The following is an 11452-nucleotide window of genomic DNA, read 5'->3' on the forward strand; positions in this document are numbered from 1 at the left end:
GTGGGTCAGTGGGCGTGGCCAGGGCCCTGCCCCTGCCCCTGCAGTCCGGAACACTAGAGCTGCTTGCAAGAGCTCTGGGAGGTCCGCGTCCATGGCTGCCGCACTGTTCGCCCGGGCCGGTGGTACACTCCGCCGAGGTGAGTGCGCTCGGACTGCGTCCGCAGAGCCCCAGGGCCGGTCGCACGGCGGGTCCTGCTGTGTCTGCGGGCCGCCGAGTGGTCAGCATCTCCCTGCTGCTCGCGGCCTTTGCCCTAGTTCGGTGGCCTCTTGCACGTGCAGGGCCGGGGCTCTGCGGGGACCCCGGCTCCTGCTCAGCTTCCTCCCTGTAGGACCCTCCTCGCCAGCTCCTCTTTGCGCGGCCGCATTCACTTCCCTGCCCCTATCTCAGTCCCGGTCGAGGTTCTGGGTGAGTTGGTCCTGTTTCCAGGCCTTGCATTGAACTCCGACCTGTGACCTTGGACGTGAAGACCAGTGTCTATTGGTACAAGTGTGAACTGTTACTGTCCTCAGAGTTGTATTAAAGTACAGGATAAATATAAAAACATAGCGGTTGACATCTAACGGGTGCTTCCATAACGTTAGCCTTTATTTTTAATACTGTTTTGTCTCACCTGTAGCAAGCCTAACACTGTGACGGGCGCTTCCTTTGCCTAATCCAGATCCACAGAAACAGTGAAAATCAGTCATTGGTACCCCTTTAATCCTTCCTGGGAGCTGCGTGCTGTTGTTTGCCACACTTTATGTAAATCCAGACCCAATGAAACTTAAAACCTTTTCCCAGAATGTTGTAATTGGGATTGTGCTGGGGATTGAAGTGTTTAGCCAGCAGTTACGCATTCAGCCTGGGCTTTTCAGTAATAGCCCTATCGACATTATAGCAATAAACTTTTTTTTTTCTCTTTGAGAAGGGGGTGGGGGGAGACGGGAATAGTGTTCTGTTATCTTATGTGTATGAGTGTTTTGCCTGCATGTAAGTATGCCCTGGAACTTTACAGACAACTGTAAGCCACTCCATGGATGGCAGGACCTGCACTAGGTCCTCTCCAAGAGCTGTAAGTGCTGTTAACTGCTGAGCCATCTCTCCAGGTCCTGAAATGGAGTCTTGATATTTTGCCTCTGCTAGCCTGGACTTCAGGCCTAAATGAGCCCCCTACCTCAGCGTTTGCTGCTTTTGCAGAGGACCTGAGTTCAGATCCCAGCACCCATGTTGGGTAGCTCATATAACTGCCTGTAACTCCAGGTCCACGGGATCTGACGCCCTCTTCTGGCCTCCATGGGTACCTGCATGTATGTGCTCACCGGTAAACACGGTTACACAGATATGTAAAGTTTTCAAAATAATTTATTTACTTGCACTTTGTGTACATTGGTGTTTTGTCCACATGTTTGTCTGTGTGAGGGTGTCAGATCCCTTAGAACAGGGGTTACAGGCGGTTGTGAGCTGCCATGTGGCTGCTGGGAGGCGAACTCGGGTCCTCTGGAAGAACAGCCAGTGCTCTTAACTGCTGAGCCATCTCTCCAGCCCCAAGAAATAAATCTTAAGATGTCTTGTACCGCCCTTCCCTAACTCCTTTTCTTCCCTGGTAGCTCTCCATCCTCGCGACTGGTGCAGGTTGCATACCGTTTACCAGTCTGCGGAGCTGCCCGAGACACATCAGATGTTGCGCCAGACATGCCGGGACTTTGCTGAGAAGGAGCTGGTCCCCATTGCGGCCCAGCTGGACAAGGAGCATCTCTTCCCCAGAGCTCAGGTGAGCACAGTAGTGAGTGACAGCAGCCGGAGGCGCCGAGACCTTAGGTAGGAAGCTCAGTTCAGGCTCGGAAGGTCTGCTTTGTTCGGCATCTGTAAAACTGCCTGCTTTTCTGCCTGTGTAACGTGCACGTGTAATGCCTGTCAAGGTCAGAAGAGGGCATAATATCTTCTGAAACTGGAGTTACAGGCAGTAGGTGCTGGGAATTGAACCCTGGTCCTCTGCAAGAGCACCAAGTGCAGCCAGGTAGTGGTGGCACACACCTTTAATCCCAGCACTTGGGAGGAAGAGGCAGGCAAATCTCTGTGAGTTCAAGGCCAGCCTGGGCTATAAAGTGAGCTCCAGGATGGCCAAGGTACAAAGAGAAACCCTGTCTTGAAAAATCAAAAAAAAAGCACCAAGTACTTTTAACCACAGAAGCACTTGTCCAGCCCCCGTTGTTTCATTACGATGATCTCACTATGTGTGGGTCAGATTGGCTCAAACTCACAGAGCTCGGCTGCTTTGCCCCCGTGTCACCACGCACGGTGGACCTCACACTACCCTACTCATTTCTTTTTAACCATAAACTGTTTCATTATGTGCATGTGTGTGTGGTATGTTTATGGACATGTGCGTGCTGTGTCGTGTGTGGGGAGGTTGAGGATGACTGTGTGGAGCTGGGTCTCGCCTGCCTTTCACCTCTACCTAGATTCTAGGAAGCAGACCGACGTCCCCAGCCTGGGGGCAGGTGCGTCTTGTTTTCGTTGGATTTCTGTTTTCCTTGTTCGTGTATGTGCAAGAGAGTGTATGTGAGGTACGTGCAGGTGCCCTCAGAAGTCAGAAGAGAGCGTCAGGTCGCATGGAGCTGGACTTACAGACGGTTGTGAGCTGCCTGATGTAGGTCCTGGGAGCTGAACTCTGGTCCTCTGGAAGAGCAGTCAGTGCTCTTAACCACAGTGCCATCTCAGCCTGTGGTCGTTCTTGTCGTGGTTGAGACAGCTGGAGAACGGAGCCGTGCAGCTCCGCCTGAGGGCCTCCCCGCTTCTCCCCCCGCCCCCCCACATTTGCCTCTTCACAGATCCACTGAGGTGGTGGCAAGCGAGATGCTGCTCCAGGTGGGATCACCAAGTGAACATGTCTGGGAGGGGCGGGGGCACAGGGGAGCTCGACAATATAGCTCCAACCGGAAGGTGGCTTCCCTGCCATCATGGGACCTCAGGGACAAGTACATGGATAGTGAATGGGCAGGGATTTTGGAGCCAGTCTCTCAGACTCTGGTGTCTGAGCAACAGGAAGGCCATTGCCCCGGGCTCAAGCATGTGTTGAAATTTGTCTGTGCTTTGACAGATCAATACGTTTGCTTCCCTCTGTGTTTATAATCCCTCAAATGCTTCGTGCTCTGTTCTTTGAGAGAGGGCCTCACTAAGTAGCTTTGCACTGCCCCAGGCTCCCCCTGAGTGCTAGGGTTTTAGGCAGTGGCAGCTAGGGGCCAGGGTTTTGAGTCTTCATTATCATCAAATTCCATTCAGTTCCTGGAGGTTTAGAACCCTGTGCAGTAGCTCAGACAAGAAGTAAGCAGGCGGCATCCTCAGTTAAGACAAGTAAACCAGCCCTGCGGTGCTCATGCACGCCTTTAATCCCAGCACCTGAGAGGCGGAGGCAGGTGGATCTTGGTGAGTTAGAGGCCAGCCTGCTGGTCTACAGAGCTAGTTCCAGGACAGCCATGATTACACAGAGAAACCCTGTCTACGCAGAGCAGTACTGTGTGACTCCACAGCCACCAAGCCAGTGCCCAGCTCAGGTCACACAGACAGTGTCTCACTGTCCTGCCTGAGCCTCCCCATGACTTCCTCTTCCTACTCCACTTCTGCCGCATGCACAGGTGTGTTATTCTCAGTACTATCCCCAGGGTAAAGCCTGCCTGTGACCAGTGACCCCTGGAGACATGTCTGATAAAACCGGGTGCCCTCGTTCACCCCTGGACACGCACAGCTTCCATTTTTAACATGACCAGCAAACCGGGTGCCCTAGCTCACCCGTGGCGGTTGCCCTAGCTCACTTGTGAACACACAAAGCTTCTACTTTTAACAGCTTAACTGGAAACGGGCAAAAAGTCCACCAGCACAGTACAGAGGAAGAGCGAAGGGCTAGAGCGGTGGCAGGCGCCCTTGAGCCCAGAGAATGCAGGATCTCCGTGAGTTTGAGGCCAGCCTGGTCTACAGAGTGAGTTCTGGGCCACCAGGACTATAGAGTGACACCCTGCCTAAAATTTTTTAAAAAGGGGACGAGAATTTATGTGGTAAAGCATGGTGCATTCCTGAGGCTGAGGCAGGAGGATCCCAAGTTCAAAGTCAGGCTGAGATAAAAAACAAACAAACCAAACAAACAAAACATCAAAACCCCCACAAAACTCCCAAGGCAAAGGCATAATAGTAATAGCAGCTGAGCTAATGTGTGGAGGTGTGTGTATTCCAGGGGTGTTCACGTGCGTGTGGCAATACCCATGTCCTCTTCGGAGCAGCACACACAGGACTTGGTTCTTCACATCTCTGGCTTCTCCTGACGACACTGAGGTCAGACGTGTCATTCTGTGCCCAGCAAGTCACTTGGTTGTGTGGAGTCAGAAACAGACTTCTGAGCCACCTCTGCGGGACGCAGAGCTCGGAGATTCCTAAGCTTTTTGCAGAGGAATAGTTTATTTTTATTAGTATTCCCTAGAATACTAATAGCAGGTTTGCCGAGGGTCCGAGGGGCTGCCCTGAGGAACAGGGTCGAGACCCAGAGGGAACACTGGTGCCAGTTTCTGCCTTGTTGGTCGTTTCGCAACCAAATTGGACTTCAGTCTTTGTATCCCTAAGCTAACAAAGGAAAGAAGTAGGAGTTTCTAAGGCAGTGTCTAAAGCGCCAGTGTTCTGAGGAGTTTCTAAGGCGGTGTCTGGAGCGCCAGCGTTCTGAGGCTGCAAACGGTCATTTTATGTGGGGCGGGGTGCAGGTGCCCAGTGAGTGACAGACAGAAGAAGAGGAAAGGTCGTGGCTGCTCCTAGGTGTGGGGGAGGAGAAAGTTTATTGTAGATAATGTGGGAGAACACAGCCAGAGGCAGGGGTCTGGGAGAGTCCTGAGTGGACATGACCGGACTGAGGTGGGCCATGGGAAGGGGGAAAGGTGGGAACCAGGTGCAGCAGCCAGGAGGCCAAAGGGACGAGAGTGAAGGAGCGGACAACCAAAATGTCTGGATTCTATAGGAAAGAGCCCGGGGGAGGGGCAGCCCAACCGCTGGGCTGGAGATTTCAGGATAGAGGGCAGGGTATGCCAGGTGTACCCAATAGCAGGTAAGGACTGAGGGATGCTGGGAGGACCTGGTGGTTGAATAGGCACCTCAGCCATTTGTCTCGGCTTTGAACTTTAACACTTGGTACCCTTAGCCTCTTCTCAGTGGAGAGGAAAATGTTTTTAAATAGTTTTTTTTTTAAAAAAAAAATAAAGAGTATATATCTATATATATTTTATTTATCTATCTCATTATAGATGAGTTTGTTTATTTATTTATTTATTTATCTCATTATAGATGGTTGTGAGCCACCATGTGGTTGCTGGGAATTGAACTCAGGACCTCTGGAAGAACAGTCAGTGCTCTTAACCTCTGAGCCATCTCTCCAGCCCTAAAGAGTATATTTTTATGTGAATTTACATCTACATGTATATATGGACACAGTGTGTGTGCCTGGTGCCCAAGAGCCCCAAGAGGGTGTCGGATCCCCTAGGGACTGGGGTTCCAGGCAGTTTTGAGCCGACATGTGGGTGCTCCCTGAGAGAGCAACAGTGCTCTGCACTGATGAGCCACCTCTCCACTCAATCCGTCTATTGTATTCTTATCTCTTCTGCAGGGTGCAGGGCATGGTGGCCCATGTCTGTGATTCCAGCACTTGGAGGTAAAGGCAGGAGGCTCAGTTGTTGTAAAAACAGACCCAGGTAGCTGGAGAGTAAGAGGATCTGAGGAGCTGGGGGATGTGCGAGGAGTTAGGGGGAGGACAAGGAAGGAGGAAATGGTGCTAAACTCAAAAATTTGAAACTCAAAAAATGGTTTTCTGAAAAAAAAAATAAGTAGGGTGGGGACGTAGCTCATTTGGAAGAACGCGGCTGGCGAGCCTTGGCCCTGGCTTTGATCCAGGCAGCTCATAGCTGAGCACAGGAAGTAGTACCTGCCTGCGGTCCTGGCACTCAGCAAGTGGAGGCAGGAGGATCAGAAGTCCAAGGTGATGGCAGGAACCTGACGCCCCTTCTGACCTCTGTGGGCCCTGTGCACACACGTGGTGCACAGACACAAGCAGGCAAGAAACTCATGATACAAACTCAGAATAAAGGAAAACGTGAAGTACGTGGAGGCTGCACGCTGGGTGCCATTGCCTAGAGCACCCATGTGCTCTGTAGCTGCAGGGGATCCTGGAACCAGGCCTCACTGGGCACTGAAGCGTGGCCGTAAACGATCTGATGATAGTGACCACCCCCTCTAGCCTTGTCCCAGATCCCCGAGGCCGCAGGCTTAGGTCTTTCTCCACATGTCTACAGACAGCAGGCTGAGAGGGTTGAGCTGAGTGATGGAAAAGCTGGCTGAGATTCTCTTCCTGCAGTTTTCAGTCCCCCCACTGAGACCCCTTAGAGCAGTGGTTCTCCCCCTTCCTGACTGCGGCCCTTTAACACAGTTCCTCATGCTGTGCTGACCCCAGCCATGACGTTTTCATTGCTACTTCATAACTGTCATTTTGCTGCTGTTACGAATCATAATATAATGTCTGTGTTTTTCAGTGTCTCAGGCGACCCCTGTGAAAGGGGTCGAGGCCCCAGGTGAACTGCGGCCTAGATGCTCTGTGGCCCTAAGCAGATTGTTTAACCTCTCTGAGCCCTGGTTCCTCCTCACTGTGACATTAACATAGGACTGCTTTCACAGAGCGGCTCCAAGAGAACAGGGCACACACATCGCTGTGTAGTGGGCACCTGATAACTCACCGTTGCTGCTCCTGTCATTGTCTCCAAGAGAAACTCAAGTGCTTGTCACTCATTCATACACTCACAACAGTGAGGGCAGGGACAAGATCCCACGGATGAGTGTCTGTCTTCGTGGTCGGGAAGAGGGCAGCAGCGAGAATGAGTGGGGCACTAGATAGGGGTTCCAGCCGTGGAAGTGTGGCCGCGCCCAACGGTGTGAGAAGCTGAGAGCGGGTGTAGGTAGGGGGATAGAACTGCCCTGTGGATTGTTGCTAGCAGAGTAAACGGCACATACAAAGGTCCTGTGGTGTGCGTGTGTGCTCACGAAGAAAAGTCGGCGTGATGTACTGCTTTCTGCTTTTTACCCCAAGCCCTCCAGTGGTTCCCTGTTACAGCTGTGGGCAGAGAGACAGGCATTGCGAGGTACGGAGGCTGCATGCCTGGAGCGGAGGATTCAGCTGGGGGATACGATCACTGTGTGACCATTAGGGCCCATGGCCCTCATGAGCGTGCGGGCTCTGGCTCAGGCTGCAGGGCTGGAGTCGGGAGAGGAGGCTCTTGGCAGTTGCCGCTGATGCGCTCTCTCTCCTTGGGGCAGGTGAAGAAGATGGGTGAGCTCGGACTACTGGCCATGGATGTCCCGGAGGAGTTCAGTGGTGCGGGCCTGGATTACCTGGCCTATTCCATTGCCCTAGAGGAGATCAGCCGCGGCTGCGCCTCCACCGGAGTTATCATGAGCGTCAACAATGTGAGCCTTCCAGATGGGGAAGCTGCCGGGGATATGTGTGGACCCTGGCCATGTGTCTCACAGCAGCTGGGCTCCTAGACTTGTCTCTTAGTCCTCTGGGAGGGCCTTTGGAGAGAGTGAGTCTTGGAGTGGCCTCTACCTCTCTGCTTACCCCACCAGTCTCTCTACTTGGGGCCCATCCTGAAGTTTGGAACCCCGGAGCAGAAGCAGCGGTGGATAACCCCTTTCACCAGTGGTGACAAAATCGGCTGTTTTGCTCTCAGTGAGCCAGGTACTGCACAGTGCAGGGTCCCTTGTCTCCTCACCTCAGAATCAGGGTGACAGGCAGAAGCTAGATGTTCCCAGGGGAAAAGGCAGGCCTGGAGTCCTGGAGCCCTGGAGGGGCCTCTGGGTGGACTGCCAGGCTGGAACACAGGTGCCTGGACACCCAGGAGACACGTGCGCACTTGTGGTGAGGGAAGGTTCGACTTGAGTATGTCCCATGCCTGTGTGTGGATGAGGCAGATCTGGGAGGCAGGTCCCAGCTTTAGAGCCCAGGTCACAGGGTCTTGTGTCAGAACCAGGCTCACAGTAAGACGCCTGTGCCGTGAGGGGTGCAGTGCTGGGCCTGAGTCTGTGCTCCTGGCAGGGAACGGCAGTGATGCGGGAGCTGCTTCCACCACGGCCCGGGAAGAGGGTGACTCGTGGGTTCTCAATGGCACCAAAGCCTGGATCACCAACTCCTGGGAGGCTTCGGCCACGGTGGTGTTTGCTAGCACAGACCGGTCCCGGCAGAACAAGGTGGGAGCCCAGAGTGGGCCAACCCACTCCTGGGAAGGTCCTTGCAATCTCTGGGCCAGAACCTTCTTGGCCCTGCTAGCGCTGCTCCTGCTGAGGTGGGGCCTTTCCTTCCCTAGTGGAGTTGGTGCTCCTCCCAAAACCCAGCAGAGGGTCCCGGGGCAGGGGTGGGACAGGACTTGAACTGGGGTATCTGGGGCTCCAGGAGCTCTGGAGAGTCACTTTAACTTTTGGGGCCTTACAGGGTATCAGTGCCTTCCTGGTTCCCATGCCCACTCCTGGGCTCACACTGGGCAAGAAGGAAGACAAGCTGGGCATCCGGGCCTCATCTACAGCTAACCTCATCTTTGAGGACTGTCGCATCCCCAAGGAGAACCTGCTGGGGGAGCCAGGGATGGGCTTCAAGATAGCCATGGTGAGCCTGGCAGCAGGGCAGCCCCCTGGGGCCACGCCCTGGGCCCAGCCTGCAGCTACTGACTGGGTGGTCCCTACAGCAAACCCTGGACATGGGCCGCATCGGCATCGCCTCCCAGGCTCTGGGCATTGCCCAGGCCTCCCTCGATTGTGCCGTGAAATACGCTGAGAGCCGCAATGCCTTTGGGGCACCGCTCACCAAGCTCCAGAACATCCAGGTAGGGTTGGAGGACGGGGTTTCCAGAGCTGGGCCTGGGCAAAGCCAAGAAAGCCTTACTTTTCACCTGGTCACCTGTCACCTCACCTCACCGTTCCCACCCTTGCCACTCACCCCCATCCCTGGCTGATGGGTGGGACTGGATTGTTGCAGTTCAAGCTGGCAGACATGGCCCTGGCCCTGGAGAGTGCCCGCCTGCTGACTTGGCGTGCTGCCATGCTGAAGGACAATAAGAAGCCATTCACCAAGGTGCCTGTGGGGAGGGGCACCCCAGGCCTTTGAAAGAGAAGTCAGATGTAGGCTTGCGGGTTCCCTGTGCTAAGGGGGAGGCTGTTCATGCCAATCACAGAAGGTGTTGAGCTGGGGGGGGGGTCTCTGAAAGTTGAAGGTGTTGACTCTGTCATTCATTCCTGGTGGGTAGGAGTCGGCCATGGCCAAGCTGGCTGCGTCTGAGGCTGCAACCGCCATTAGCCACCAGGTGAGCACTGGGCCCATGGGAGTGGCTCCTTCCCCAGCTGCTCCCCTCTGAGGCCGAGTCCCTGCCCTGTCTTTCCCCAGTTGTGGGGGACTTCTCCTTCATAGCGCCTGTTTTCCCTCTAAGGCCATCCAGATCCTGGGAGGCATGGGGTATGTGACAGAGATGCCAGCCGAGCGGTACTATCGAGATGCTCGCATCACGGAGATCTACGAGGGTACCAGCGAAATCCAGAGACTGGTGATTGCCGGGCAGCTGCTCCGGAGCTACCGGAGTTGAGCCCTCTCAAGGCTTGCCTGCCTGTGGACCGAGGCAAAGGGCCAACAGCCTCATGACTTAACTTTGAGGCCTGGTCAGACCATAAAGGGACCTGCCTCATTCTGCCCGTTCCGCCCCTCACTGTGCCCTCCCAATCAGACTGGGGGACTCTGTTTCAGGGAGAGGAACGGCCAGCTGCTGTGACCTGAGCCCCAGAAGAAATGAGCTGTCACTTCAGAGCTGGGCTTGGCTGTTTCTTTACACCCGTGCCTCTTTCTTCATGTGAGCGGTCTGCTGGAGGCAGGCCATGGGAGGGCTAACCTTCCCCGGCACCCCCATCCTCTTCCCATGAGCCCTGTTGCTCAGTGGCAAGAACACGGGACAGGGCAGGGGTCAGGAGGAGGGGTGGCCCAAATGGCCATGCCTCGGTGGCAGGAGTTTCAGTGTTTGAGTCCCCAGGGCTGTCGCCGGAGGTCAGATGAGTGCAGGTGTGTGTTGTGCTGGGTGGCTGCAGCCTGCCTATGGCCAATAAAGTGCCTTGCCCAGCCCTCCTGTGTCTGTCTTCACTAGGCCTTCTGACCACAGCCCTCACCCAACATGTGTGAACATGTGTGGTGCGGTAGGTCTGTCGCCTGACCAAGCAGGTGAGCAGAGACTGGGGTCCTCGAGCTGGAGGCATCCCTGTCCCAGTCCCCAGAGAGCAGCGGGGCAGGGGAACTGTTGCGTGTGGACTGCTGTGCCCTTTGCTGGCCTTCAGCGACAATAGTATGAGCTTCATTCTGGGAGTCTAGATTCTGGTTGTGCCACTGCTCAAGTGGGCTTCGGGTCGGGGCAGGACAGTCACCTGTCTCTCAGGAAGCGTCTTGCCAATGCTCTTGAGGGCGGGGGGGGGGGTCTGCACGGCTTGCAGAGTGTGTTCTCCCTTCCTCCTGGCTCCTGGGGTGCACCAGATGGTTTTATCTTCCTCTTTCCCTGGGTCCCTGCATCTTCTCTTATTTCTGTGGGCTCAAGTATAAGCCAGATTGCAGAGAGCGACTCTAGTTTAGCTCATCCTACCTAGGGGGCAGGTGGCTGCCACTCTGTGCCCACACCCTCAGGTGGGGACCTTATGAGCCAGGAACAGTGGGTACGAGTGTTCAGGGGCTCTGTGGCCTATTTAGCTGCTTAGCAGAGGCTCCTGTCAAGGTGGTGCTGGAAGGATGGGCTCTGTGGCTGGGAGAGCAACAAGCCTGGGACCCAGCTGTCACTTTGCTGCATCTAAGCTTTGCTGAAGGCGTAAGTCACAAACAATCCCACACCAGTTTGGAATTATGATTAATAGGGTGGTATTTATTTAAAGGGGAAAAAACTTACAGATCACCGTCCCAGACAACAGCCCTCTGCGCAATCAGGAAGGAGTCTAGTAGCCCAAAATGGAGCAGGAAGCAAAGAGAGAGGAGGGAAGTGGCTGCTTTTTTAAAGAGAGAGACCACACCCCAATGGGCTGGTATCTCGGCGACTATTGGCTGGAGGAGCGGAAGGACCTGCCGCAACACCTCCCCCTTTTGTTTAAGTAAGAGAGTTCTAATCCTACTACGAAATTATATACAATAAGTACAAATATCCTATTCTAACTAGCTTAGGTTTTGTATAATAAATAACTTGGCCAAGTCATGAGAGAAAGTAACTATATTTATATAGTCTTCAACCACATCAAAGATCTGAGAAGGGAAATAATGTTACCTGGGTAATTAGGAAGTTCAGTAAAACAACTTCCAAAACATGCAACAAATCACAGAGACAACTAGCTACCTGGGCAATCACCCAAGGTCACGTTTGCAGCGTTGAAGCAACCAACTTTGGCTAA

The 11452-nt window shown here is 54.1% G+C and overlaps 1 protein-coding gene across 2 annotated transcripts; it reads left to right on the top strand.

Annotated features, from left to right (window-relative positions):
- On the top strand, positions 1-10153 carry Acads (acyl-CoA dehydrogenase short chain). Of its 2 annotated transcripts, XM_075982499.1 has the most exons (10): positions 11-137; positions 1588-1751; positions 7316-7465; positions 7625-7736; positions 8094-8245; positions 8487-8657; positions 8737-8874; positions 9027-9122; positions 9295-9351; positions 9475-10153. In XM_075982499.1, the coding sequence occupies exons 1-10, from the start codon at positions 92-94 to the stop codon at positions 9625-9627; spliced, it is 1239 nt and encodes a 412-aa protein (XP_075838614.1). In that variant the 5' UTR covers positions 11-91; the 3' UTR covers positions 9628-10153. The 2 variants fall into 2 exon arrangements, with proteins under 2 accessions (XP_075838623.1, XP_075838614.1); XM_075982508.1 differs by lacking the exon at positions 9027-9122 and having other exon boundaries at positions 1-137.
- Positions 10154-11452: the final 1299 nt, after the last annotated feature.

This window comes from Microtus pennsylvanicus, chromosome 1, assembly GCF_037038515.1.
Source record: "Microtus pennsylvanicus isolate mMicPen1 chromosome 1, mMicPen1.hap1, whole genome shotgun sequence".
NCBI lineage: Eukaryota > Metazoa > Chordata > Mammalia > Rodentia > Cricetidae > Microtus > Microtus pennsylvanicus.

Bases quoted from the DNA above. Each gene is read 5' to 3' on its own strand.
- Acads (XM_075982499.1), top strand. From the start codon at position 92: ATGGCTGCCGCACTGTTCGCCCGGGCCGGTGGTACACTCCGCCGAG. The intron at 138-1,587 runs GTGAGTGCGCTC...CTTCCCTGGTAG, and splicing joins CGGTGGTACACTCCGCCGAG to CTCTCCATCCTCGCGACTGG. The intron at 8,875-9,026 runs GTAGGGTTGGAG...GGATTGTTGCAG, and splicing joins CCAAGCTCCAGAACATCCAG to TTCAAGCTGGCAGACATGGC.